We start from the raw sequence: 25,088 nt of genomic DNA on the forward strand, positions 1-25,088 counted from the left end.
TTGATCATGAGTGAAGACAAAGCTCTTGCCATGGGATTCAAGCCTAAAGCTTATTTGAGGTAACAGAAATTTTTATGTTCATCTGAATCAGAGACATCTGCCTTTGACCGTTTTTAGCAAATTTTCATTAAAACCCACTTATCTTTTGCTCTTTCAGGGAATTTGTGTACATTTCTCAGGATCCTAAAGACCAACTATTACTCGGGTATCTTTAAATTTGATTTTCTGCGTCTGTTCTGATTGGTTTTGGTTTTGCTTCACTCAACTAGAATCAACTCTTTAATTCACAGACCTGCCTATGCCACACCTAAGGTTCTAGAGAGAGCTGGTCTCAAGTTGGAAGACATTGATGTGTTTGAATTCCACGAAGCTTTTGCTGTACGTCTTTTCACTCTTTGCTTTTCAAGCTGCTATCCCCGCCAAAAAGATTGTGACACCAAACCATCTTAGAGCCCCCCTGCATGTGTCAATGTTGATTGCGAGGAAGGTGGTGATTTGCTTTGCAGCGTCAAGTGTCCCGTATATTTATGACTGAGATTTTAGTTCCTTCAACTTAACTGCACTTTACACCCAAGCTCACAAAGCAACTTTCTTCTTTCATTTATAAGGGTCAAATTTTAGCCAACTTGAAGGCAATGGACTCTGACTGGTTTGCCCAGAATTACATGGGAAGAACATCGAAGGTGAGAAGCTAGCAAACCTATTTCTCAGTGCAGCTAAACAATGTTAGCAATCATGAAACAACAGGTATTAAATCAAACCATAATTGACTGGCCCTTTTCAGGAATGAGGGCAAATGGGATAGCCTTACATTTTCCCTTTATTCACATCAAGTTGAGTTGTTTGAGCATACAAGAAGCTTTTACATGTACACCGCTGTTTTCGAGCCACGGAGGGGCAAAAGTAAGTGTGGGAATTTCCCTTTTCATGATAATCATGCAATTATGCTTGCAACCTTATTAATTTTGGCATTGTAAAATACATGTATCTGTGCTTCTGTTCTGAGACACAAATATCAAGAATCGTGACAAACAGCAGTTTAGGAAATTGAATAATAATTATTTAAAATTTATAACTACTTAGATTGAATTCTTGTGTGGAACCCTTTTCCAAGGTCCCATGTTTTATGACTCAATAAATCAATGAGTCATGAGTCAATGAGAGTCACAGTTAACATAGCCTAACCCCTCGTTTCAGTGATTAGGCCTTTAAGCACTCTCTGAAATTTTAGCTTTCATTTTATGGTTTGGTTAACTGCACTAACTCATTGACTCATAAATAGTGTACACTCCCCTTTTCCGCATAACAGAATGCCCAAAGTCCACAATACATTCAATCAAATACATTCTCTATCTACACCTGTATTTTCCCAGGTTGGTGTACCCCCAATGGAAAAGTTTAACACTTGGGGCGGCTCACTGTCAATCGGTCATCCATTTGGTGCTACTGGAGTACGATTGGTCACCACAGCTGCTAACAGACTGCTCAAGGAAGGAGGCAAATATGGACTTGTTGCCGCTTGTGCTGCAGGAGGACTGGTGAGTTAACTTGTTTAGCAACACAGTTTCCGTTTAAGATGTGACACAATTCTCGCCCTTAGAGACAGCATTGTGTGACACTACAAAGGTGGCTGCGAAGGAGACTACACACTGAGCACTTGCTCTTTTTCAAATGCAAAATGTTTGGAAAGGTTTGAATAATGTCCACAATAAACAATACTGCTTCAGTAAGACTGGTGCACCATGAATCCTCTGCTATCAATATTAGCATAATTTATGCAAGTTTTCGAGAGGAAGAATTCTTTGGTTGGAGTGCTTGTTGATGTTGATCGCAAAGACCACATTCAGATGTAGAGGAATGGTATGGTACACAAATTTACACTCTAAAGTTACGTTCCTTTTTGCCAATCCCTCAAATTCTCTTAAGGTTAAGCAACATTGGAATAGTTTTTTGTATGTTTGCCAGTGAAAACAGTGTAACAAGGTTTTGTGAGAAACAACTGAACTCAAATAATTTTTAGCCACACCGAACAGATTCAACAGTTTCAGACTTCCTAGAAACAAATACACATTGCTTTATAACTAATAGTTTTTTTTTCAAATCCTTTTCTTCTCCTTAGGGTCATGGAATGGTTGTGGAGCGCTATCCATCGTAATTTAAAATTTTCTCTGAAGACCCAGGCATAATACTCTTTGGGACTACGTAGTTCACAGCCACTACCTATCAATACCATTTAAAATGGTCTCTCTGGCTCAACTGTCTTTTGAGAGAAGTTATCATGCTCGAGGACAGTAGAACTAGCCAATTAAATATTTTGTGGAACTCAGTCTTGTTCGTATTGTTTGATAGTAACACGTACTTTGGCTAAAGAAACTGAAAAATAAATCTGTGGTTATCTTTCCCTGAATTTTATTTGGTCAGTTCGGGTTTCCTTTGGGGTAGTGGCTGTTGCCAATAGGGAGAGTTCAGTTGAGTGCATTTTGCATTCCCTTGTCTTTTTACAACTTACTGCAGATTAAAGTGACCAAATCTAAAGTTTTGAGTTGAGTTCCATTTTTTATCCTGTCAAGAAAACCAATATGGCCTATTTCAGTTGCTCCTCGACCAAAGTGGACACCATCTTGTCAGCTGGAAGCATCTACAAAAACAACATTGCCTTTTCTTGGTGTTTGGCGTTCTTTATGTTGTCTCTGTTCAAGGCTTTTCTGTCTTTTCTGTCTTTCAATTGCATAATTGTTTACCCGATGCTGTTGCTCCTGAAACAATGACAGCAGTTCACTCAAAATTAGACAGGCTAAAGGGTTGCTAACTGTCAGTCCAAATTACCAATTTTCACAGCCCTCCCTCTCAACTTTTTTTCCTGAAAGTAGACAACTAGAGACCAGGGATGCCTTTAATTAATCCTTTATTAGGAAATTATGATCTAGCCGTGACCATTGCATAATGGTAAGCTGTTCTTAATGAAACTGACTCAAATAATAATATTATAATCATTGTGAAAAGAGCCTGAAACTTGAAAATCTGCAAGACATGTTTCTGTGTCTTGCACCTTTGTCAGTTACAACATTATTACAGTAACTGGTTCGAAAGAAACTATCCCAATGTGAAAATTTTTATAACCTTAAGAGAAGCATCTGCCATAAATGACTGATAATGAAAATAAAGAGGATAGACCAAATTGAAGTTGCATTTTTAACCCTTTAAGCCCGAGGGGTTCCCCATTGACGAGTAAAATCGTCTGGCGTTAGACAGAGTAAAATCTATAAGTGCCATTTGGCACCATCGGGGAGTAAAGGGTTAAACGGGGAAATAGTTTTTGCACGCTGTTAGCTTAATACACTCTGCAAGGTCTTCAAACTGGGAGAAATTCTCAAATAAAAAGGAAGATGAAGGAACTGCATACCATTTAATTTTTGGAATGGAAAGAGGAGTGGTACCATTTACCATTTAGCATTCCTTGTTGTTCCAATTCTGCTTGACTTAAGTGAGTGATTAACCCATTGACAAGTAAACTCGTCTGGCGTTAGACAGAGTAAAATACTAAGTCTGGCCTTTTTGGGTGTCAAAGGGTTAATGCCCCCCTTAATTAATCCCACCCCCCTCTCCCCCCAATAATGAGTTAACCATTTGGTGTATACTTACAAAACGTAATTTTAACACTCACTCGAAATTCTTGTCCACTTTCTGAAAGAGCTTTATTTCTAGCCTTTGACTGAAAATGAAGGGAAATTATTTTGTGTAAGCATGACCCAGACAATATTTTCTTCCCCAGAACAACATAAGTTTCATTTTTGTTATTTACATGTAAAATGTGATGTTCCACGTCATGGAATGAACTGAATAATGGGAGGGGACATTAAGTCACACCCTAGCCCACCTCCTAGTTGACAAGTAAAATCGTCTGGCGTTAGAGTAATATACGTCAAGTCTCACTCAATGCGTAAGTTAACACTGCATTTCTGCTGGTTTTCACCCTTATGAATTAAGTATTGGGACTCACTTAACTGAGCCACACCTAGTACACTTTAATTAGAGGCATTTAACAGTGCCATTTGCTTGCCAGACAAGCTCACCTTCTTAGTAACAATTATCAGTGCTACTACATGGATGCACAAGAAGCAGCCAATGCCAACGTAGAGGCAAATTCTATCGAACCATTTTTGTGTATCAGGATTCGGGACAACAGCAGCAACAGCATTTTCGATGGCCATACAGCCCAGAAAAATAAGACCAGATAAAACATATTTGTCCTGCAACGAAAAATGAACGAAATGCCAGCTGGAGATTCATCAACAGGATTAAATCCACAAATGAGCAATTTCACCCCTGATGTTACCTCCCCCATTGACAAGTAAACGGCAGGTATAAAACACAGGTCACAGGTCATTGTTTTACCAAATGAATACAGAAAGAAACCTAAACATTCACTGAAGCTAACCTTAGGCCTAATTAGACCTAAACAAGAGTTTTTAGGCCTAATTATGTTAGCATTGGTAAACAGTTGGGTTTTTTTCTGTACTGGTAAAGCAGAGACCTGTGTTTTAATTGTAGTCCTGCCCACAAGTAAAATTGTCTGGTGGTAGAGTAAAATCAGAGTAAATGGGAGAACTACTTCATGTATCTCTTATTATTCATTCATAATTCTGGATACATTATAATAAGGGACACATGAAGTACCTAGGGGAAAAGGGCGCATAGTTCTTAACAGAAGTTCATGGCCTTGAAGCATTTAAAGAAATGGTTCAGAGCTGGGTTTTTTTTTTTTTAGTTAAAAAATTTCCTCATTTGGATGTAACAGCTCATGCATTTTCCTGCGCATGCAGCTTCGATCTTATTTTTGTCCATATTTGAGCATAAAATTGGTGTCCTAAAATCCCCAGCTTTGTTCCAAGGAAAAGAGTTGCAAGTTACACGCTTCCAGGTCATGTGTTTCTGTTCTTAATGGATGCAGATGTTGTTAAATAGAAAAATATTTCCTCTTTTACTCCACTAATGGCTCTAGATTTCACTCAGGTTATCATCACGATGGCAGACAAGTTTGTTACTTGTAAATGGATATTCTTTGTGGGTGAAAAGGTCACCTTGGGTTAAAATGTAATATAATTACAGTAACATTGTTAATGGCAGCCTTTGGATGCTCTTTAAGAGTACGGCCTCTGACACCTTTGAAAAACCTTTTTCTTCTTACCGGTAATAGAAACAATGCCTGCTGTAACATCCTTATTGACACAATTTCCAAAAAATGTATAGAACCTAAAAACTCTAGTGTTGATGATTATTGACAATTTTCCCTCAACATCTCTGTTTTTTTACCTTGCGCCAAGGCAGAATTGTGTCTAATCTTTTCAAGTGTCGCACTCTCTCCAGACTCGGTAATACTAACAGATCATCTGACTTAGTGTTGTATACAGTTGCCTCCTTCACTAAGTCTAGCTATTAACCCATTGGTTCCTGGGAGTGAGACTTCACAGATTCTACATAATGTACTCTGTCTTACACCAGGTGATGTTACAGTCGACTCCCGATAACTCTAACCTTGAAAAAGGCTCAAGTTATAGGGTCTGGGAGTAAGGAGTTTCAAGATCAGCAACCCTTTATGAAGATACAGGCACTGAAGTTAAATCTACCCCAAACCAACCTGAAACCTGAACTGGACTGACACGTTTTGTGTTACAAATGCAAAAAAGGACAAACTTAAGATTACTGGGCTGCTTCAAAATCTATTAAATATTTTGAACTGTAGTACACTGTTTGTTTTGATTTGTTCACGTACTGACAGAGAATGGTTCGAGTCATTGTGGGTTAAAATACATAACGCAGATAATGACCTGAAGGGAAACGGAAATTAGTTTGAACTAGTGGGAGGTAAAATGTATGACAGAAATTCAGGGGAAATCGATTTTGGTTCGAATCAGCGAGGGTTCAAGTTATCGGGAGGCAACTGTACTTGTCAACTGGGAAGGGGATCCTGGGGCACCTGACAAGTCAACGGTTTCATTAATTTAAAAGTGGCATAAAAAGCATCCTTACCAGTAATGTAAGATACGAAATAGTTGGTAAACTTTGGGACACTACAAACTTAAAGGCAACTGCAGTTAACAGAAGTGTAAGGGTGACACTCAGTCGATCTGATGGTGATGATATATCCACAGAAAAAGAACAAAATGACAGGAGGTCGATGAGAAACTGCAAGAGGAATGATCATAATAACCACTTAATTAAATTCTCAAGCTCAACTGGCTAAAAGCGCTTTAATACAGTAGAACCTTATTTTCTTACTGAGGAGAATACAAATCAAAGCATAGCATAAAAAATCACACAAATGTTGAGTTTTTGGTGACGGAGAAAACCAGTCTGACAAAGAAAATTCTCTGAGTACAATAGAACCAACAAACTCAACCCACATAAATATGACAATGTTCTTAAGCGAAAAGGAAAAATCTACTCTGATTAAAACAGGTAGCAAGGTCAACGCAGCATGCACCACCAGAGACTTTGACCACAAGTCAACACAGGTTAAGGTCTCGTACATTTTCAGAAATCTACTACATCCTTAGTTTGGTTAAGAGGAATACAGACTTTTCGACTTGAGGTCCAAGAAGTTTCCCTGTATCAAGTCACAGGTTGAGTTGAATAAAAGCTGTCTTTAGTTAATTTCCTCATAAGTATAACCAGAGTCTCTCAAGGAGTCAACTGTCATGGATCTGTCCTCTAATAAGTAACAATATTATAATTTATGAGTGCAGGTATGAGATGGTAAAATTAATAGCCAATGAGGTGCATAGCAACAAGTTGGCTATAACCAGTCTCATATCCAACAAGCAAGAATGGAATAATATATTGTTTTTATTATTAAATTCCTTAAACTCCAAAAGTTTGGAAGTACGAAATACAAGAGAAAAAAGTGAGAAAATCCGATGACGATGTGATGTTGTGTAATACCATGTGATCAGACAGATACCAGCTCATCACAAAAACATTTCTTACCTTTTCATGTACTTCTAAACATTGGAATTGATCCAAACTTTCCACAACAAGGTTTTTTTTTGCTTTTTTCAGTGGCAGGTACAAAACACAGTCAGGTCACAGGTCAATGTTTTAACAATACAGAAAGTATCCTAGACAATCATAAAAGCTCACCTTAGGCCTAAAACTTTTGTTTAGGCCTATTAAATTAGGCATAAGGTTAGCTTTTATGAATGATTAGCATACTTTCTGTATTGGTAAAACAATGACCTGTAACCTGTGACCTGTGTTTTGTACACGGACGTGTACATACGTTATTTATTCACTTGCCTTGGTACGTCAGTACGCTAGTATTAAGTACGGATGTTTACCGTACGTTCGTCATTCATTCGCCTCGGTAAGTTACTACGTTTATTAGCACTAAGTACAGATGTTTACGTACGTTCTTTATTAATTCGCCTCGGCACTTTAACATGCTAGTTGTAAATACAGATGCACACGACCTATCTTATTCAGTCCCTCGGCACTTTAGTACGCTAGCATGAAGTACCGACATGCACGAACTATCTTATTCAGTCCCTCAGCACTTCAGTATGCTAGTACGAATTACCGACGTGCACAACCTATCTTATTCAGTCCCTCCACACTTTAGTACGCTAGTACAAATTACGCAGGACGTGCACGAGCTATGTTACCTATCGCTTCGGTATGTTAATTAGTACGCTAGAACGCAGTATGGACACGTACATGGGATTCTTGTACATGTCGTTGATACTAGTATGATAGAACCAAAGTACCCGCATAGTCAAAGTAATGCAAAGGTAACTTTGTGCTCTTGCACTATAAAAATATGTCAATGTTAACAATCAAGAAAGAGTGAAGGAAATGCATAGATAAGCGAACATCATGATACAAAAAAATGATGAGAAAATCAATGTCATCTTAGTTTGTAACTGCAATTCATGTCTTGAGGGTATTTCAAGCTATCACTGTTTTTCTAAAAAGTACTAAGTCTAAGAAAAAAATTCAGAAAACGACATCCTATTTTAGGCATGGTATAGCCGTTTATTCAGAGAGAATTTTCGCTTTCTGGTGAAAACAAATTTAGCTTAGCAACGCTTAGCGCAATCAATTGCCATATAAGGTCAAACGAACGTATATGAGCTGATAACCGAGATTGAGTGAACCAATCAGAGGACAAGAAATTATTAACTGAGGTTGAGAATTTAACCAATCCAACTCAACCAATCAATGCATCAACCAACACATCGGCCAGATTCGTTACCATAACCATAATTATTACAGACACAAATTTAAAATCATTATGACATACTTACAATAATCATAGCAATGTTCCAGAGGTAATAACCATTCTTTCTTTTGACATGACATTTAATGTGATATAATGGATAGTCGTTGGCACTGCTTCCCTCTGTTTTGATTGTATCAGTGGATTCAGTGATGACATGCCGACACAAGAACCATTCTTGATCAGCTGTGAATGTTTCTGGGCGGATCGTATCTGCTTTTTTCAGGTCTTTTTCAAACTTCACCATTTTGTTTGTCCAATCAGACATGAGAGTAATTGTTAATTCCTGTTAAAAATATCACAGAAAGATTTAGGTTGGCTGGAAATGTAAAAACATCTTGGTTAAATACAAATCAAAATTGCGACAAAATGCTCACATAATTCTTCATCCTCTTCCTTAGTCTATGAAAAGTAGGGTCTATGTTTTTTGAAGTTAGTAACCCTTGAGGCTTTCAGAAGTAAGTTTCAATACTTTTGGGAGAACTACTGGTTACCCAACTAGTCAAGCTTTCAAGTTGCATTGGGTGACCAGCTGCTGTCTTTTCGTTTGTCTTCTCTGTAACATACACACTGTACAGTTCAAATAAACTCTCTCTTGGAACGATAATACTCAATAGTTATGAATACACAGCTTACAACTCAGTGCTATTATGGAAACAATGGGTCCCCCAATCCAGAGAAAGACCATACCAAAACATCGCGGACGATGGCCTTTATAAATCTCTTCAAAAGTACTTGAGTGTATTCTACAATGCCACACACGATTTTATCACTAGCATAATGCACTGTGAGATGGAACCCATACTTTAAATCATACTTATCAGAGAAGATTTGAAGCTTTTACCATTTGTAAAAGTTATATTACAAGAGAATCACTTTCTCCTCTGTTAATTCACTCCCTGAGTGTTGATTTGACCAGGTTTCCAACTCAGCACCTCCTGCATGGAAGTCTAATGCCAAAACAACTGTCGGCAGTCAAGTGGGGAGTCAGGATGGCTCAGTGGTTATCAACCGTGCCTTCCACCTCTGCGACCCGGGTTCAACTCTCGGCCCCGAGATCGTATGAGGGCTGAGTTTCAGTCGATCCCAACCTGACTCCGAGGGTTCTTCTCCGGGTAATCCGGTTTTCCTCCCTCAGCAAAATTGACTCCCAGCCTATTTGATCTGGCTGTGGTGCTGTGTTCCGAGGTCATACAAGGGTCGTGTTCAGGGGTCAAGCCCCGGGGGGGTACTCGATGTATCCCTGGATTGGGAGGTGCAGCGTGGCCCCTCATACCCTGACCCTGTTTAAGACAAATACCGTAAACGTCCATGTATAAGCCGCACTTTTTTTCACAAAATTGAAGCCATAAATCAAGGGTGCGGCTTATCCAAGGATACATCTGTGTTTGGAGTTTTAAAATACCTAATTAATATTCATACAACTTCTCAAGATCTCAGTAACAAAACATAAAAGAAACTGAGAGCATGTTGCTGTTGTTCATTGACTTTTTAATGAGTGGTGGCTCCTAAAGGCGCCGCTTGTGTCTTCGAGTGTTTATCGGCGAATCTTGCTCTCCAAGAGTTCTTTCAAGCGATTAATTTTCCCTTTACTCGAACAGGTAAACACCAACCTACAAGGAATCTCCATTCCTCCGCACAGCTGTTTGCAGTGACGCCACAAATTCGCGAGTACTCGCGAGGTAAATGGCCATGCATCTGTTTCGTTTTCCTTGACCACCTTCCCGGCAAATTTGTCGACTGCATTATCAAGCTCCTGTTCTGCATGAATTTTTTGGCCTACCGCGGGTTTCCAAACATCTTTATAGACGTGGTCGTCGACGTGGTCATGATACCCAGGCCCTGGCCCAGACTTCTCTCCGCTTTTAAAGCTTGGCTACTAAGCACTCGTTCGTATCCTTGATTGTTTGTCCTTGTTGGTTTATAGTAATGGAACGTTTATACTGGAACTTCAAACTTTATTGTACTACATTTTTTTCCAAAATGTGCGCTTCTAATCTCGGGGTGCGGCTTATCTATGGATGCGGCTTATACACGGACGTTTACGGTATCGCTGATTTTCCTACCCATTTTAAGACAGAATTCGGATTTTTGATACCCTGTTTAAGACATTTAACCCAGTTTAAGACAAAAATTGAAAAATTGATACCCTGATTAAGACAGAAAATGATAAATTCGATACCCTGTTCAAGACAAAAATCCCGAAAAACATACCCTGGCTGGCCGCACGTCCCCATTAAGCCCTTATAAGGGAGTACCCCCCCCCCCCAGGGGTCAAGCGAGCGCCTAGCCGGCAGCACAGCTCCTTTGGTCCGACCTCCTCAAGCCGCGCCCTTAGCAATTCAGTCTCAGACTGAAAGTAAGGGCGTTTAGCAGCTCACATATTTATTTGTATTTTTTATTTAAGATAAAATTTGTTTCAACTTAAAAGTTGAAACTTTTAATTTTGTGCAATATTAATTAAGCAGTGTATATCTTTGAACATACAAAAAGACAGAGGAAAATAATATGTGCACCTGCAGATGGACCACACAAGAGCAAATCAAAAATACTTGTTTTATCTGTGCTTGCTAGTAGAATAATATACCTGATAATCCAAAGGAAAATCCCACAACTCTAAATTTTCTCTAAAGCTTCCTTTCATTCTGTATGACTCATATGCATATGGTATTTCATTGCCCTCTTCGTAAAACAGAAAATGATTCTTCTGTATCTTTTCAATCTCAAGAGCATTAAAAAATACAATTCGTGGATGCCATTCATTGTTCCAGTCTATATCCTGTAAAACAAAACAAATTAAAGAACTTTTCGTTTATTGGACTCTGATTCTCTTAACTGAAAAATGGGAACTAACCAGTAGAAAACAGTCAAGACCATTCCAAAGTGAATCACAGGGGAGCCATTTTCAGGTCAATTATGAATAAACCATTCTCAGATTTTGTTCAGATCTTCCTAAATTTGCAAATGTAACCCAAAATTCCATAAAGATATCACTCTTTTTTAGAAATACAGTGTATGTCGGACTCCACAGTGTTGTGCTTCTGTCTTTCTGTTGTTCTCCAAAAATGACCAAAATATATGAAAAACCTTAATTAAAATGTGCTTAACACTTAATAAATCAACTTGCAAGCCAAAGCATAGCCTGTGTGCAGTTGGACATGTTAAATCAAAACCTAGGTCAAAAAGCAACTAGATATAGTCTAGGATATAGTCCACCAGTATAGTTAGTATTTAACTACCGGTATTCAAGAGTTTAGTCTGTCTGTGATGCAGATATTATAATATATATATATAGCTAGCCAACAGATAGTTTATATCTCATTATTGTTATATAATATTGTGTTTGCATTTGAGTTAGCTACCCTTTAATAGTTAGGACACTGCAGTCTGTTAATTTAAGTAAAAATTGTAACCTCTGTATTTCTTCCCTGAAGTCTTGGTTCTGCCCAACATGCAGACAGATAAAAATCACATTTAAACTGCTGACCAACGGTGTCGATATCCCCAACTGATATGATACTTGCTCTGATTCCAACAATGATCTGCAAAGAGAGTCATGTTAGTGTGATGAATCTACAATCTCGGACAAAACTGTTGAGACTGTCACAGTAACACAAATTCGCTGTCATTTTTAAACATCTCTACTTACTCTCCCCTTCCCACTCCCCTCCCCCCTCAGTCAATGTTGCTGAGTATCATCATATGTTCTACAGTATATTTCTGCCCAAGAGATTCAACATAGAGGTTGAGGGGGAGGGAAAAGGGCAGGTTTCAAGCGGTACATTTGGATAACTTGTTGGAGTACCAAAAATGTTCATTTTGTCTTAACAGGTTTTGTCCGAGATTGTAGATTCTGGAACCTTCTAGATAAGAACATTCTGTTATAAGTGATGATGTTGAGTCAGTTTCCAGAACATTCTTAGACTAGATTGCATGAAAACTGCTGAGTCATGCTTAGTTGTGAAAGTCAAGGAAAATGTGATGTCTATATTTAGTAACACAAATTAAGTGTAACATGTAATTAGCTATATATTCAGAATACTTAGTATATATAGGAAAGTGGATTTTGAAGCAGTTGTTGTTGTCTGTCAGTTGCGCTTACAGAGTTGGTACCGGAGTAGTTGTTGTAAGAGTGCTTAGTTAAGAGTTGTTACAAGATCCATGGATCAAGAAGTCTTAAAGAGGAATAAAGGATCAAGGCGAGGAATTAGTGTGGAGACCTTTTGTCAAGTGTCCAGTTCGTGACAGTTAGCCTGGTTTTGAACAGCTGTCTTTTATAAATTATAATTACACTTCCATTTAAATTGCATATGCCTTAGGTCTGAACAGGCCTTGAAAACAGACCCTTAACTTTGTGAAATCTCATAAATTTTTTGGAAGATTCTGTTAAAGTCGTACTAAGAGAGGAAAGCAAAAGAAAGAGTTGGAGTAGTAACTTGCCCTCAGCTGCTGAAATCCAGCAAAAAGGTATAAAAATGCAGAGTTGATAAGCTGGGCATTCCACCAGAATGAAGAATGTATTGAGAAAGATGACATAGTGACGCATGTTGCGGCAAAGTGCCGAGTTTTTTCAAGTACAAAAACACTTCAAGAACTGGAAGTTTGAAACTGTACTCGAACTGACACTGTTAACTCTGTGAATTAATTGCTGGGCTTAGAGAGGCAAGGAATGGTAAAACCATATACCTGGAGAGCCAGTCCTTGAGTCATTTGCAGATAGATATATAAAATTACCAACTGAAACGAACAAACCAGATGCTGTGGTGTGCTTGATAAGATTTGGAACTGTACAGCAGTTGTGACCTGCTGGACACTCTAGACGTCTGAAGAGTTGGTCAAATGTGCTAGACATAGCAGGTGACATGCAGCTCAGATGCACAAAGCAATGCCTGAGAGGACACTTGGAAAAGTACTTGATCTGTGATGAGGGGTTCAATGAGAAGAAGATGCCAAGACACCAAAGCTCACCATCAGTGGAAATTCCCCAGTTAAAATTATTATTATTTTAGTAGTAGTGTGATACAATTCACTATAATAAATGTCTACATCAACAACAACCTAACTACCTACAAAGATGACTTAAACATGGACATTTCCTCAGTCATAACCTATTTCTGGCTATGGCCACGACAATGATAATGATAATGGTAAAAAGGATGATGATAACAAAATGTTAATGATAATATATTCTTCATGATAACTTTATAAGGAGTCCATTCAAATTACGTATAATTATAGTCAAGCAAAAGTGCTCTGAGAGACTGGAAATCAACTTACAGACTTGGGGAGACTGTGAATCGAATTAAAACTAATCAATTTAGATATATAACAGTGGAGCTCCATGTGCTGATTCTTAGGTGCAGGGGTAGAGCACCATCGGTAAGAGAATATGGAAACCCATTCTAAGCAAGAAAGTTTGGTTTTGGTCACGGTATGACTGTACGCCCCAACCCACCATGTATACCAATGTGACCAGTATCACATGACCAACTATAGCCGGCTCAAGTTTAGAGCTCATCAAGGTGTACCTATTCCAGCATACACCTTTGTATTGGAGAGCCATGTTATAGTAAATTGACACCTGTCAAAACAAGGTATCCGCTCACCAGTATCATATGACCATAATGTGGGTTCAAGTTTCTAACCTTTGTCGGTTAGTATTAAATGTTTGGTGGGGTCATACATGGTGTTTTGGTGCTTCGTTTCACTGTTTCGGTGTTTCGCTGATTTGTTCTTTAGTAATGTCTGTAACTTATTGTTCAATAAATAACCAGGGAGCTCTGCTTTTAGGCTTGGCTAAATCTATATAATTATTATGTTTTTGTATGAAAGGGAAATCTAGAGTTTCTGAGTGGAGGAGGTAAGTTCCAGGAAAGGGTTGCAGGTCATTGTTTCACCATAGCTGAAAACAACCCAAACCTTTACTAATGTTAACATTACGTAGGCTTATATAAACACTGTGCTTTAGATAATGTTTAAGCCTAACCCAAAAGATTGCCTTCGTATCAACAGTCCCATCCAATTCACACTGAAGATGCAAGGACAGTGTCCATTTTCACTATGTATGCAAGTAAAGTAAGCGATATAATGCAATAAGATTGTAGGATCAGAGATGTTGCAATGACTGTGCAGTGGTGAGAACAGGGTGTCTTCAAATCGAAGACGGTGCTAAGACCCAGAAAACTCGAAACGAAGGAAGTAACCCAAAACCCTCATTTTAGCTACCCACGTTTTGGGTTACTTTCTTCATAACCTATAGGTTTTGATACCTCTTAACCAACTGTTAGCGCTAACTAGGCTTCGAGCAACCGGTCCCAGGTGTTAAACAAACACACTTTCAAATCTAAAGAGGAAAAGGAAGTGATTTTTTTTATCACAGGGCACTTTAAGAATTGGTTGAGTTTGTTCGTCCAAGGGGTTTTGCACCCAGAGACCGGAAGGTGGAAGCTGCAGCTTGCAGGTTTATAGGGTTGCAGGTCGTAAGGTTTTACCGTAACTGAAACAACCCAAACCTTACTCAGTTATTAATCATGATCAAATACGAAAAGTAGCATGAATGTGCACCCTCCCTTAAGGGTCTCCAAAAATTATCCAATTTATCCGCACTGGACAAACATGTATCCGGTTTATCCAAGGAGGGCGCAGGAATATGACAAAAATAAAACCCAAAAACAATATATCGATTTCTTACCTTCTCCGTCATGTCTTCACGGTCAACACTCTTTGAATCGCCATCGGGATGTGTGTTGTCTTCGATCTCCCTCAAAACTTTCTTTATATCCTGAAGGTGTCTCAGAGAGGTTTCAATACTTTCCAGTCTGGAAAGAATTATAGACAATCTGTCTTCTATAGGGGGCAAGGAAGCTGTTCTCAGAGGATCCATTAGTGAGTGAGGTGAAGGAGATTACCCTCAGTGTGTCGCGTCCCCGTTGACAACGATTACCCGACAGGGTAACAAGTGAAAACATAGGCACTAAATGCGTACAAAGTAATGAGTACCGGTAACTGTTTTGAGCAAGAGCCGACGTGATACAACGTTACTGTACTATATTTCGGCTGGCTCTTCTTTTATTTTTCAATTATTCTGGTATTTGTATTCAAATTTGTTGTAACTACCACATTTTATTAATTTTTTCCAGCATTACGTTAACATACATTTACTGGTTATGTATTTGTACATAGAAGCAATCAAATGTAAACTCTCATTGTACCTGAAGAAGGCTGGTTTGGCCGGCAGAAATATAGTGTATTACTAAATAATCAAAACAAGAAATTAATTATATAGTGAGCTGGGGATATGAAATCAAGTGAAGCTATGATCCTCGCAGTTATCAACACAATTTTAGCAACTGCTAGTGTTTACAGAAAACCTACGAACACTGGATTGCTATTACATTTTGATAGTCACGTTGATAAACAATAAAGTCGCGTTTGATTAAGACCATGATCTATAGAGCTTATTGACTATCTTCCACACCTGAAGCCTTTAATAGTGAACGTGTTAAACTTAGAGCCATTTTTTTCAAAATTAGGTTATCCTAGTATCTTAATTGAATCGTGTTTTTCCAGCTTTTTTGATAATATATATAAGGAATCTAATGATGATAATATTCATACAGAGTTCAAGGACGATAACGATGTTAGAACTGTTAGGTTTTCTTTGCCCTTAAAGAACCAGAGTTCGGCGAATATGGTGGAGGAACAGTTGAGTTGAGTTCTAACATCGGTATCGACATTCAACCTGTCTTTCACAGTTAACCTATTCAACAGATTCCTCGGCCAAAGGAGAAGAAGCCTGATTTAGTTAACAATCAATGCGTTGTGTATCATTTTAAATGTGACCAGTGTGATGCTGATTATGTAGGTTTTTACTACAAGGTACTTGCATCAACGTATTCAGGAACATAGGTATTCTGCCATAGGCAAGTATTTTTATTAATATCCTTGGGGTATTGACACCTCTAGTTTTAGCAGTCAGTAAGTTTGATTGTCTTCTGTATGAAGTGCTTTTTATTAAGGAACTTAAGCCTTCACTCAATACTCAAGAGGACTCCATTCGAGTTAAGCTTTTTCCTAGATTGCGTCTCTAGGATAAACAGCATAACTTCGTGCTTTAATTTTATTATATAGTCGAGTTCATTTTTATTTTCATTGCTTGATAAGTCGAAACGTCGCATTTTAAACCTTTTTAAACCGTTTTTTAACCATGTTCAATATTTTATCGCAATCTTATATAGTGAAGTGCGTAGAGAAACCTGAAAAAATTCAGGACTTCAAGGTTGTTTTAACCTGTGACCTCGCGATGCCGGTGCGACGCTCTAACCAACTGAGCTATGAAGTGCGTCGCATCGGCATCGCAAGGTCACGCGTTCAAGCCCCCTTGGAGTCCTGCATTTGTTCAGGGTTCTCTACACAATTGCTAAAATTGAGTTGATTAACTGCGTGGATCATAGCTTCAACTGATGAATAATCAAAGCTACGTTGTATCGGATCTTACTCAAAATATTTATTTTTTCAACTTGTAATTACGCCGAGCAGTCCAACCTACACCAGCAGGATTATTGTCCACGGTTGCTTGCTTAAAAACTCTGGAGTAACGATGATCATAGCCTTGAATTTCCACCACTCACTCGAGTCCAGTCTTCGTTCCTTCAGGGAGGTACGCGGGTTCCGGTTCCTGAACAGAGGCTGGAAAATCACCACCCGTAGATACGTAGTGCATGTAGGCTAGTGTATGCCCATGTACACTAGTGTACGCTCACGTAGGCTAGTGTATGCCCATAAAGGCTAGTGCATGCTCGTGTAGGCTTGTTTATGTTCATATGCCCATGTAAGATACTGTATGTTCATGTATAGTAGCTAGTGTATGTCCCTGTACGCTACTGGATGCCCATGTAGGATAAAGTATGCTCATGAAGGATAGTGTATGCCGATGTCCGCTACTGTATGCCGGTGTACGTTGTCTTGCTGCAGAGGACGGTTAAAGAAATGCGCTTCAATCGCAGCGGGACCATATTTTCTTATTAATTCCATTGTTTTTTGACATCAGGAGCCCATGGAAAAAATAAAAATAATCTCGTCTTCGCCTATGTGGGGACTGGGGAGCACTGGCCACAACATATGAAAACTGCTGATTATGCGCTTTTTAGAAGCATTTAATAAATGGTTGCAAATAACTTCGCTAAAGTTGATCAAAATTTACAACTGACACTTTGCGCTTTCGAGGACAATGATAACAAGGAAAATTCTACCATCGGGCCGGACAAATGCTCCAGTTATTACAACAATCGGGCGCTTTCATTTTTTCTCTAATCACTTTGACCAAAAGATGTTTCAACATTTCCCTTGTTTCATTCAAAGTCTCTAACAGGAATTTTCTGTTGTATAATACTTTCTCCGGTGTTTTCTACAGATGATCCTTGTTCAGGTATAAGGTTATCTTGATGAGGTGCTCTCACTCTAGCCTCCGGCAAACGTGCTCTGAGGCTTCGTCGGGCTTTGGTTGGGTGGTCTGTGTATCGATAACACCCGATGCATTCACAGAACAGTTCGCGAACCGGTGGTATACCACTTGGTGTACTACTGTTGAAGATATTAGTAAGCTGTTGATTGTAAGAGAAAGCAACTTCTCTTCTGACCGCTCCTAGCAGCTCAATTCTTGGTCTCTGATTTACATTTGAAAAGGCGATGTCGGAATGCTTGAAAACTGACAAGCAGGCGTTTAATTCAAATCTCGTTTCCCTCGAAGTCCTTCTTCTGGGTGTTCGTTCCATTCTGATAACAAGATGATGAGCCATATTAAGTCTAGAAATTCATCTGGAACTGGTATAATGTTCGGTTTTCTTGCACTGATCAGCTAAATCGAGTTTAAATGAATTTCTTTTTTGCTACTGCGTCACAACTGGAAATGGTTTCACTGTTCATATTAACAAAGTGGCCTCAATTCTTAAAATGATTTGCGAGTAGAGTCCGTTGAAACTGTCAGCTCGTATGCAAACAAAACTTTGATGAGCAACGAACACGCGCAAATTACATGCAAGCGCGCGCAAACTGGATGTGCTAAAGGAACTGAAAACGACTAACAGCGTTCACACGGGATATTTTTTCGTCAGTTTGTGTGTCTGTCGTACAAAAAGCTGATTCCATCAAAAAAACTTGACAGGGTCCAAATATGGCAGCCAGAGACAAACTCGGTTAACTCCCATGCCTTCCTTAAAAGAAAGTTGCTTGCGAAAACTTTGTTAGAGACGTTGAATTCCTGCCCCGATTTTCTGAGTTCAAAATCATTTCTTCTTGTGGTTCACGTGTGCTTCCCAAAGGGGAAACTTCCTTAAAAAGGCTGTAATGATGACATAAAGAATAACATCCTCCACTGGAAAAAGACTCCCGTTAGTTATTCGTTTCACTCTCATTTCAAGTAGCTTAATCATGCAGACAAAATTTTTATCAACTATACTAATTGAAGCACAAAACGAGAAACTCCATGCCATAAGGGATAGTCCTCAAAATAAAACATCGGCTCGCGACGCAATTTGATGAATGTGGCATAGAGCAGTAAAATCACTTTTCACACAAAGTGCGCCTTGGAATGTCGCATCTAAAAGTAGCACATAGAATTTGACATATGGATACTTGATTGTGAACAGGTGATTATTGTTGCAGGATGGAATGTATCAGAGAACAACAATTACACAGCGTTTACTCGATGTCAACTCAAGATCTGGTCTTTATTCTCTTGCATATTAAATAATACTCGGAATCCAACAGTTATTTCACTTGAATGCAGTATCGGGGCGCAGAGCAGTCATGCAACAAAACCTGGAATTTTTACGGGGATACAAAGCCAAAGTTTCGGCCGTACCTCGAACTAACTACAGTTGTAGATTGGGTAGCTGGAGGTAATTGTTAGCGCGAGAGGCAAATTAAATTAACAAGCGATGAAGCCGCGCGAAGAATGGGGAAGGGTTCCCTCCACTCCCCTCCCGGCCATTCTCTTCATTCTTTGCTCGGTCACCCAACTGAAACACTTGCTACGCAGGCTACGAACTAACACGAGGAAAATAGCGAAATAAGCCCACAGAGAGAGAAATTGGCACCCAGCCAATGTGGCAATGCGTCTTGCGTGATCGTAACCCGTTGCAGGACTATAAACTTTTGAATAAAGGTTGAATAAAGGTCCCGGGTTCGCGATGATTCCCAGACCGTCGGCGTCATATGCGGGTTGAGTTCCCTGCTCCCAGAGGTTTTTCCGATGGTACTCCGTTTTTCCCCTCTCCTCAGAAACTAGCATTTTATTTGATTTGAGTTGATTTCTATAAAAATAAACACTTAACACTAAAGACTGCAACGCCGTGTAACGATCTATGCATTACGTTGGATCAACACAAACTGTCAGTGATAAGCATACCAAAAAATATATTAATTCCTGTAAAACCAAAGCATCTATTACAGTATTAAACACTAGGATTAAGATGATCTACCGACTTGAAATGATGGTTGCCAAATCTTGTAACAAGTTGCCCATCCATCGTGAAAAATGGGGCAAGTAAATGCAAAACTAATGCAATAATAATCTTGTACAGTACTGCGCTTGTCATTACTGGGTTGCCTAAGGGCAAACCCAGTCGAGGTCTGCGTTTAGTTTGTTACTGGGTTGCCTCATGGCAAACCCAGTCGAGGTCTGCGTTTAGTTTGTTTGTTTTCTTTTTTTTTTTTTTTAGTTTTTTTTTTTTTTTTTTTTTTTTCCGTGTAAAAGTCTTGCTTGTCACTCCCCTGGTAAGTGGTGTCTTTGTGGACAGAGCTGGACAGAGCCTTCTGCGAGTATTTTCTTAGGATCGAGAGGGTAGTGGAACTGCGTAGATTTCTCTAGTGGACACAGTAGAATCATTAACTTAGCCTGCAATGGCGTCGAAAGTCATGTAACGCGAATGGCGTTTTAGTGGATCCTTAAACAAAATATACCCTTATGGAGCTCAATAATGGAAAGTTAGTTGGATAAAATAGGCAGGAATCTCAAAAGCGACGAGCACTGGACTTCGACAACAATCTATCGCCCGTCGAGACGAAATCAAAGTGAGCTGTATTTACCTGAAGTACATGATAATTTGACACGACTGAGTTTCTTGTCTTCACGCACGCAATGAAATAGGAAGAGGTTTTCGCCTCTAAGAGCAAATATGTTGTTGTTTCAATAAATATTTCGCTGGAAAAGGATTCTGTGGTATTTTCTGCCTTTGTGAATTATAATATCATGATGTGTATTAAATTTTCGAGCTTAAGGTTCAAATGTGATATGGGAGAAGTTTTTTAGTATTGCTCTGTAAGCAGGAAGGGTTCACAGGCCTGTTGGAAGCGTGCTTGAGTTTCAACAAAATGAGCCCCAAAATCAGTGAAAACTTGTGACGCAGATGAATAATAAAGTAGCTGCTATTTCCAAAATGATGGAATTACCTGGTGATAAATAACGTCGTACGCGTCTTGGAGAGTAAATTTTGACTTTGCATAAACAAGAGTTGGGCGATTGTGATCTTTGTTTTGACTTCGCTCATTTCATTGTCAAACTTTATAACACTTAACAGAAAAAGAAACTTACGAGAACCCGGTATCTTGCCATCATGCTTCACTGTTTGGCGAGTAAACATGCCGCGGTAACTTAATCACGGCGCCCGCTGAATTCCGACCATGTCACTTTCGATTTTGCAATTTACTTGAACGTAGCAAAAATCTCCCAAAATGTTTGTCGCTGATCGTAACTTTTTATATTCTATATTCACGGTTCAAAATTAATGTTGTTTTCATGTCGTAAATATTTTATTTTCGATCGACCGTCTGGGAAACTTCCATCTGCTCTTCCAGAAAACTGTGTTTCAATAGAAATTTGCTTTTTCATCAATATTTGGTTTGCATGAAGCAAGCTAACAGAATCTGTACCTTGCTGAGTTCGCATTTGTTAGCGTTTTAAATAGTATTTTCGGTCAGATGTTTCTGTTTTTTTCGAGGGGTTTATTGTTTTGGTCTCCCATCCTAACACTAACCCCGCGAAACAGGGCTTGACTTCAGTGAACTTTAGTATTACAGATGCTCAGAGGGCACACTTGTGGTAAAAAGAAGTTGTGAGAGAACTTGAAAATTATCAACATGTCAGCCCAGAAGCCAATGTTTCTCGCTTCTCTTTTATTTGTTATTCTTCAGAGACTGGAATGCTGTATTTCAATACCACCAGGAGCCAGCAGGATTATCTGTCCTCAGAAGTAGAAGAACAGACCCTTCCTTGGCACAGAGTTTTGTCAAGAAATTGCGCGCGATTGATAAAAAATGCCCAATGTGAGAGTGGAAGAAAGTGTCGATGTTGCTACAAAACAGAACAAAAACTGTCAGAACGCTTAAACCAAAAGAAGTCTCTGACTGAAGAAGACGTAAGGAGCAGACAATCTGTGTCATCCAAAGTTCGCTTCTCTTGCCTCAGTCCAAAGAGCCAAAGTAAGCGATTGAAAAATATGCGGCAATCAAGGAAAAACATGACAAAGCAGGTCAAACGGTACAGAAAGAAGTTCTCTGTTTTAATGTCTGATACACATAGCTCTGACTTGGACAAATTGATGGAGCGAGTTGAATCTACACCCATGGGAAGAAAGGAATTTGAAAAATGTGTGGCAGAAGCTGATAGTTTACGACCCGGTGCAGGGCAAGTCTTGCGTGAGATATGGGATTCGGACAAAGTGAATTTCCGAAAAGATCAGGCAAAAAACGGTAAGTTTTAGAAGGTGTGTAATTTGATCTACATGCTTCAGGATACTCCGAAATGCAAAATTGTAAATTGGTCAGAAGATGATAAGAAATTAAGTAAGAGGAATTATCAGTAATTTTGCGTGATAATCAGTAACCAAATAACTTAAGGGGCTGTGTGAAGGATACGGGAAGAGAAAAGTTCACACTTTGGCACAAATATATCTGATCATCCCTGGTGTGTTTTATAAACTTCACTGTTCCAGACCACCACCCTCGCCCCCCTCCTCTCTTCCCCTGCATAGGGCTTTGTATTTCTCACTTAGGGTGTTCGGGCGAATGTCAGAGGAAAAGAGGAGAAAATATAAATAATTTCTGTACTTTTTAAATGTGTTGTATCTTTCAAGAGGGTTAAATAGCTTGGGCCAGGCCACTGGTCCCCTTCAAGGGTTTAGTCACAATTTCTTACATACTTCCCTCTCCGTTTTATATGGAAGTCCTCTCAGGTGTTCAAGAACACTAATAATTTTATCAATAAGAAATGCTTTTAGTTACTCTACAGACATGTATGTACAATGCTTTTTCTTCTAGGCCCAATCCATCTCATGATCACAAGGGATTCTGTTACAAACTATTCTTGCATTAAATTTTGAAATCCTGTATTACCCAGATATTTAGATGTGTTGATTTAGTAATCAGGCAATTGCTTTGGTTTTGGTTATACCACAATTTGAGGTTAGCTGAGAAGTCTAATTGGTAAGTAAACTGGTTTGATTTTGGTTTTACGACACTCAGCTTAAAACTGTTCTATACACGTTCTATTAAAGGATATGGACATCGATCTAATCGATCTAATCGTTGGACTCAGCCTTACATTGAAATCATGGCACATTTTGTTCCTTATGGTTATCAGGGTGTTAAAGAATTTATTTTTCCCTCCCAAATTTCTCAAAGCACTTTTCAGGGTAGGCAAGGTAGCTCTGCATGCACCCTAATAGCCCTTGTAATGGGTTTTAAGTTCTCCTCTGGGTTGATTGGTGAACCAAAGAAAGTTCTTGAAGAGGGGTGGTTTGGTCATGTGGTTTCAAGTATTTCTGGGGGCAATAAAATCTTTGATGAATGCTTTTCTGCTGCAGGAGTTGGTGGGCTTGATGTAGAAGATGCATTCAGCTCTGTTGGAGATGATCTACACCTCCTTTCTTATGAGGATCCCAAAGATTTTTTTATTACTGGTAATAACTTCCAGGATGTCATTTCAAATGTCAGGGAACGGGCAAGCATGAAACAGAAATCAGTTGGCATCTTTGTGTCTGTTGGGAGGACAGTAGTAATTTTAGTTTGGGAAAATGGGGCATGTGCAATTTTTGATAGCCACAGGCATTTACAGTATGGGTGTATACTTTCCCATTCCCTACCATCCAAAGAAAACGAGTTAATATTGTGGCTAGCCAAGACATACCAGAAGTTTTACAGCACCTCGATACAGTATGCCCAAATCACTTGGGTGGAGTACAACAGATAATGTGCCTCTGTCATTTCAGAAAAAAAGTACATTCAGTACAGTTAAAAACTGTTGTGTGGCTGAAGTTGAAGTAAATTGATTTCTCCTCCAAGCATTTCATTTTGTTAGTAGATAACAATTCTTGTCATAAAATCTCATTTCAGCCTGGAATTTTAATTTTTTAATGAAATGCTGTGTCTTTTTTAAGCTGGCTGCACTTTGGCATTAGTCATTGGTCACCATTTACATAGGAACAAGAAAATGTGACACCAAAATATATTAATTGTTATAAATAGTCTTTTAAAGTCATTTGACTGCACATATTAAAAACTTTTCTTGATCCTTTATTTATTACATATTTAAAATGGTATGTACTGGTGTGCATGTAACTTACAAAACTTGAGCCATACCTGAGAACTATAGATATTAATTATGTCTTTGTGCTATAAAGACATGCAGTCCTTTGATGGGTCTTTCATTGAATTCATACAATATATTGAGTGCAAGTTTCAAGTTCAAAATAACATTATTCTATCACTCAGACACATTTTTTTGGTTAATTTTTCTGCAGCTCTAACAGTTACTGAGTTGGAGTACCAATGTACCTGATAAGCTGAGTACAGCTCTCAATAAAAAGATCAAAGACCTCTTCAAGCTGTCACTTTGGTTATTCTTTTGTTATATTACTTACTATTGTTTTTCAGTAAAAACGAGACTTGTCATATTATATAAGGCAAGCTGACGTTGCCCTAAGTATAAACTATCACAAAGAGACCACTTGAACTGGTCTGCTGCCTAGAAGAAAGCGTAATTAAGTTTGTAAGATCATATTATTAAGCATCCTTAATTAATTAAGTACGCTTATCGACACTGTAAGTTTTCAGCTTGTCCCTCAAGCTTTGGTCGGCTGAAACGACTTTGCCCTCCTGAATCAGTTTTTTCTCTTCTTGAGCACTATAGAATTCCTTAAATCTGGTATTACATATTCTCTTTACTAGCTCTTGCCATATGGAGCAAGCCCTAATCTCTTCAAATGGTGCTGTGCATGCCCTTTTTGATGCTGCCAAAAATAACTCTTGTAGCTCCTCGTCTAAAGCAACCGATTGTTTTGTCAGCTTCATAAGGTTTTTTGGATATCTCTTCAGATTTTTTTCAGTCAACATTTCTCTTATTCTTTTATCTAACGTTAACAGAACAACAGTAAACTTACTATTGAAGAAAGTCAACTTTCCCTCGTCCAACCTTTTTAGACCCAATGGCAAAGATGTTTTCTCCTCTGCAGAACAGACCATTTCAGACATAATTTTAACTTCGGCTGCATAATTTTCCTTTGTCGCTTCTGAAACTCTCCTGGCTCCTTTCCGCCCATTAACAATCTTTTCTCTTCCTTTCCGTAGTTTGTGCAGCGCCGCCCCAGATACTCTAGCAACGTCCACAAAGTCGGAATCGACAACAGTGTCCGCGCCTTCACTTGCATTTGTTTGGGTTTTCCGTTTGTCAGTGTCAATCTTAATTTGCATGACTGCGCTGTGAAAATTTTCGTAAAGTGCCCAGTAGATGGTGTTAAGAACAACGCCAGCATGAAAG

The 25,088-nt window shown here is 38.9% G+C and overlaps 2 protein-coding genes across 2 annotated transcripts in view; one reads left to right on the forward strand and one right to left on the reverse strand.

Moving 5' to 3' along the window:
* Positions 1-3,178, forward strand: part of LOC138045453 (trifunctional enzyme subunit beta, mitochondrial-like) — a 19,984-nt gene extending 16,806 nt beyond the window's left edge. Inside the window, exons 15-20 of the mRNA XM_068891964.1 lie at positions 1-59; positions 158-205; positions 291-378; positions 609-683; positions 1,374-1,538; positions 2,120-3,178. The exon at positions 1-59 is cut by the window's left edge and continues 21 nt beyond it. Of these exons, the coding sequence (XP_068748065.1) occupies positions 1-59; positions 158-205; positions 291-378; positions 609-683; positions 1,374-1,538; positions 2,120-2,155 (471 nt within the window). The 3' untranslated portion in view covers positions 2,156-3,178. The remainder of the gene's footprint in view (positions 60-157; positions 206-290; positions 379-608; positions 684-1,373; positions 1,539-2,119) is intronic.
* LOC138045456 (cys-loop ligand-gated ion channel-like) lies at positions 778-15,216 on the reverse strand. Its single transcript, XM_068891969.1, has 8 exons — positions 14,967-15,216; positions 11,689-11,817; positions 10,863-11,054; positions 8,304-8,561; positions 6,031-6,186; positions 4,074-4,250; positions 3,665-3,712; positions 778-2,756 (listed from the first exon to the last, which is right to left on the reverse strand). Exons 1-8 carry the CDS (start codon positions 15,156-15,158, stop codon positions 2,625-2,627), a joined length of 1,284 nt encoding a protein of 427 aa, XP_068748070.1. The 5' UTR covers positions 15,159-15,216; the 3' UTR covers positions 778-2,624.
* Positions 15,217-25,088: the final 9,872 nt, after the last annotated feature.

The sequence above is a fragment of the Montipora capricornis genome, chromosome 4 (assembly GCF_036669925.1).
Source record: "Montipora capricornis isolate CH-2021 chromosome 4, ASM3666992v2, whole genome shotgun sequence".
NCBI lineage: Eukaryota > Metazoa > Cnidaria > Anthozoa > Scleractinia > Acroporidae > Montipora > Montipora capricornis.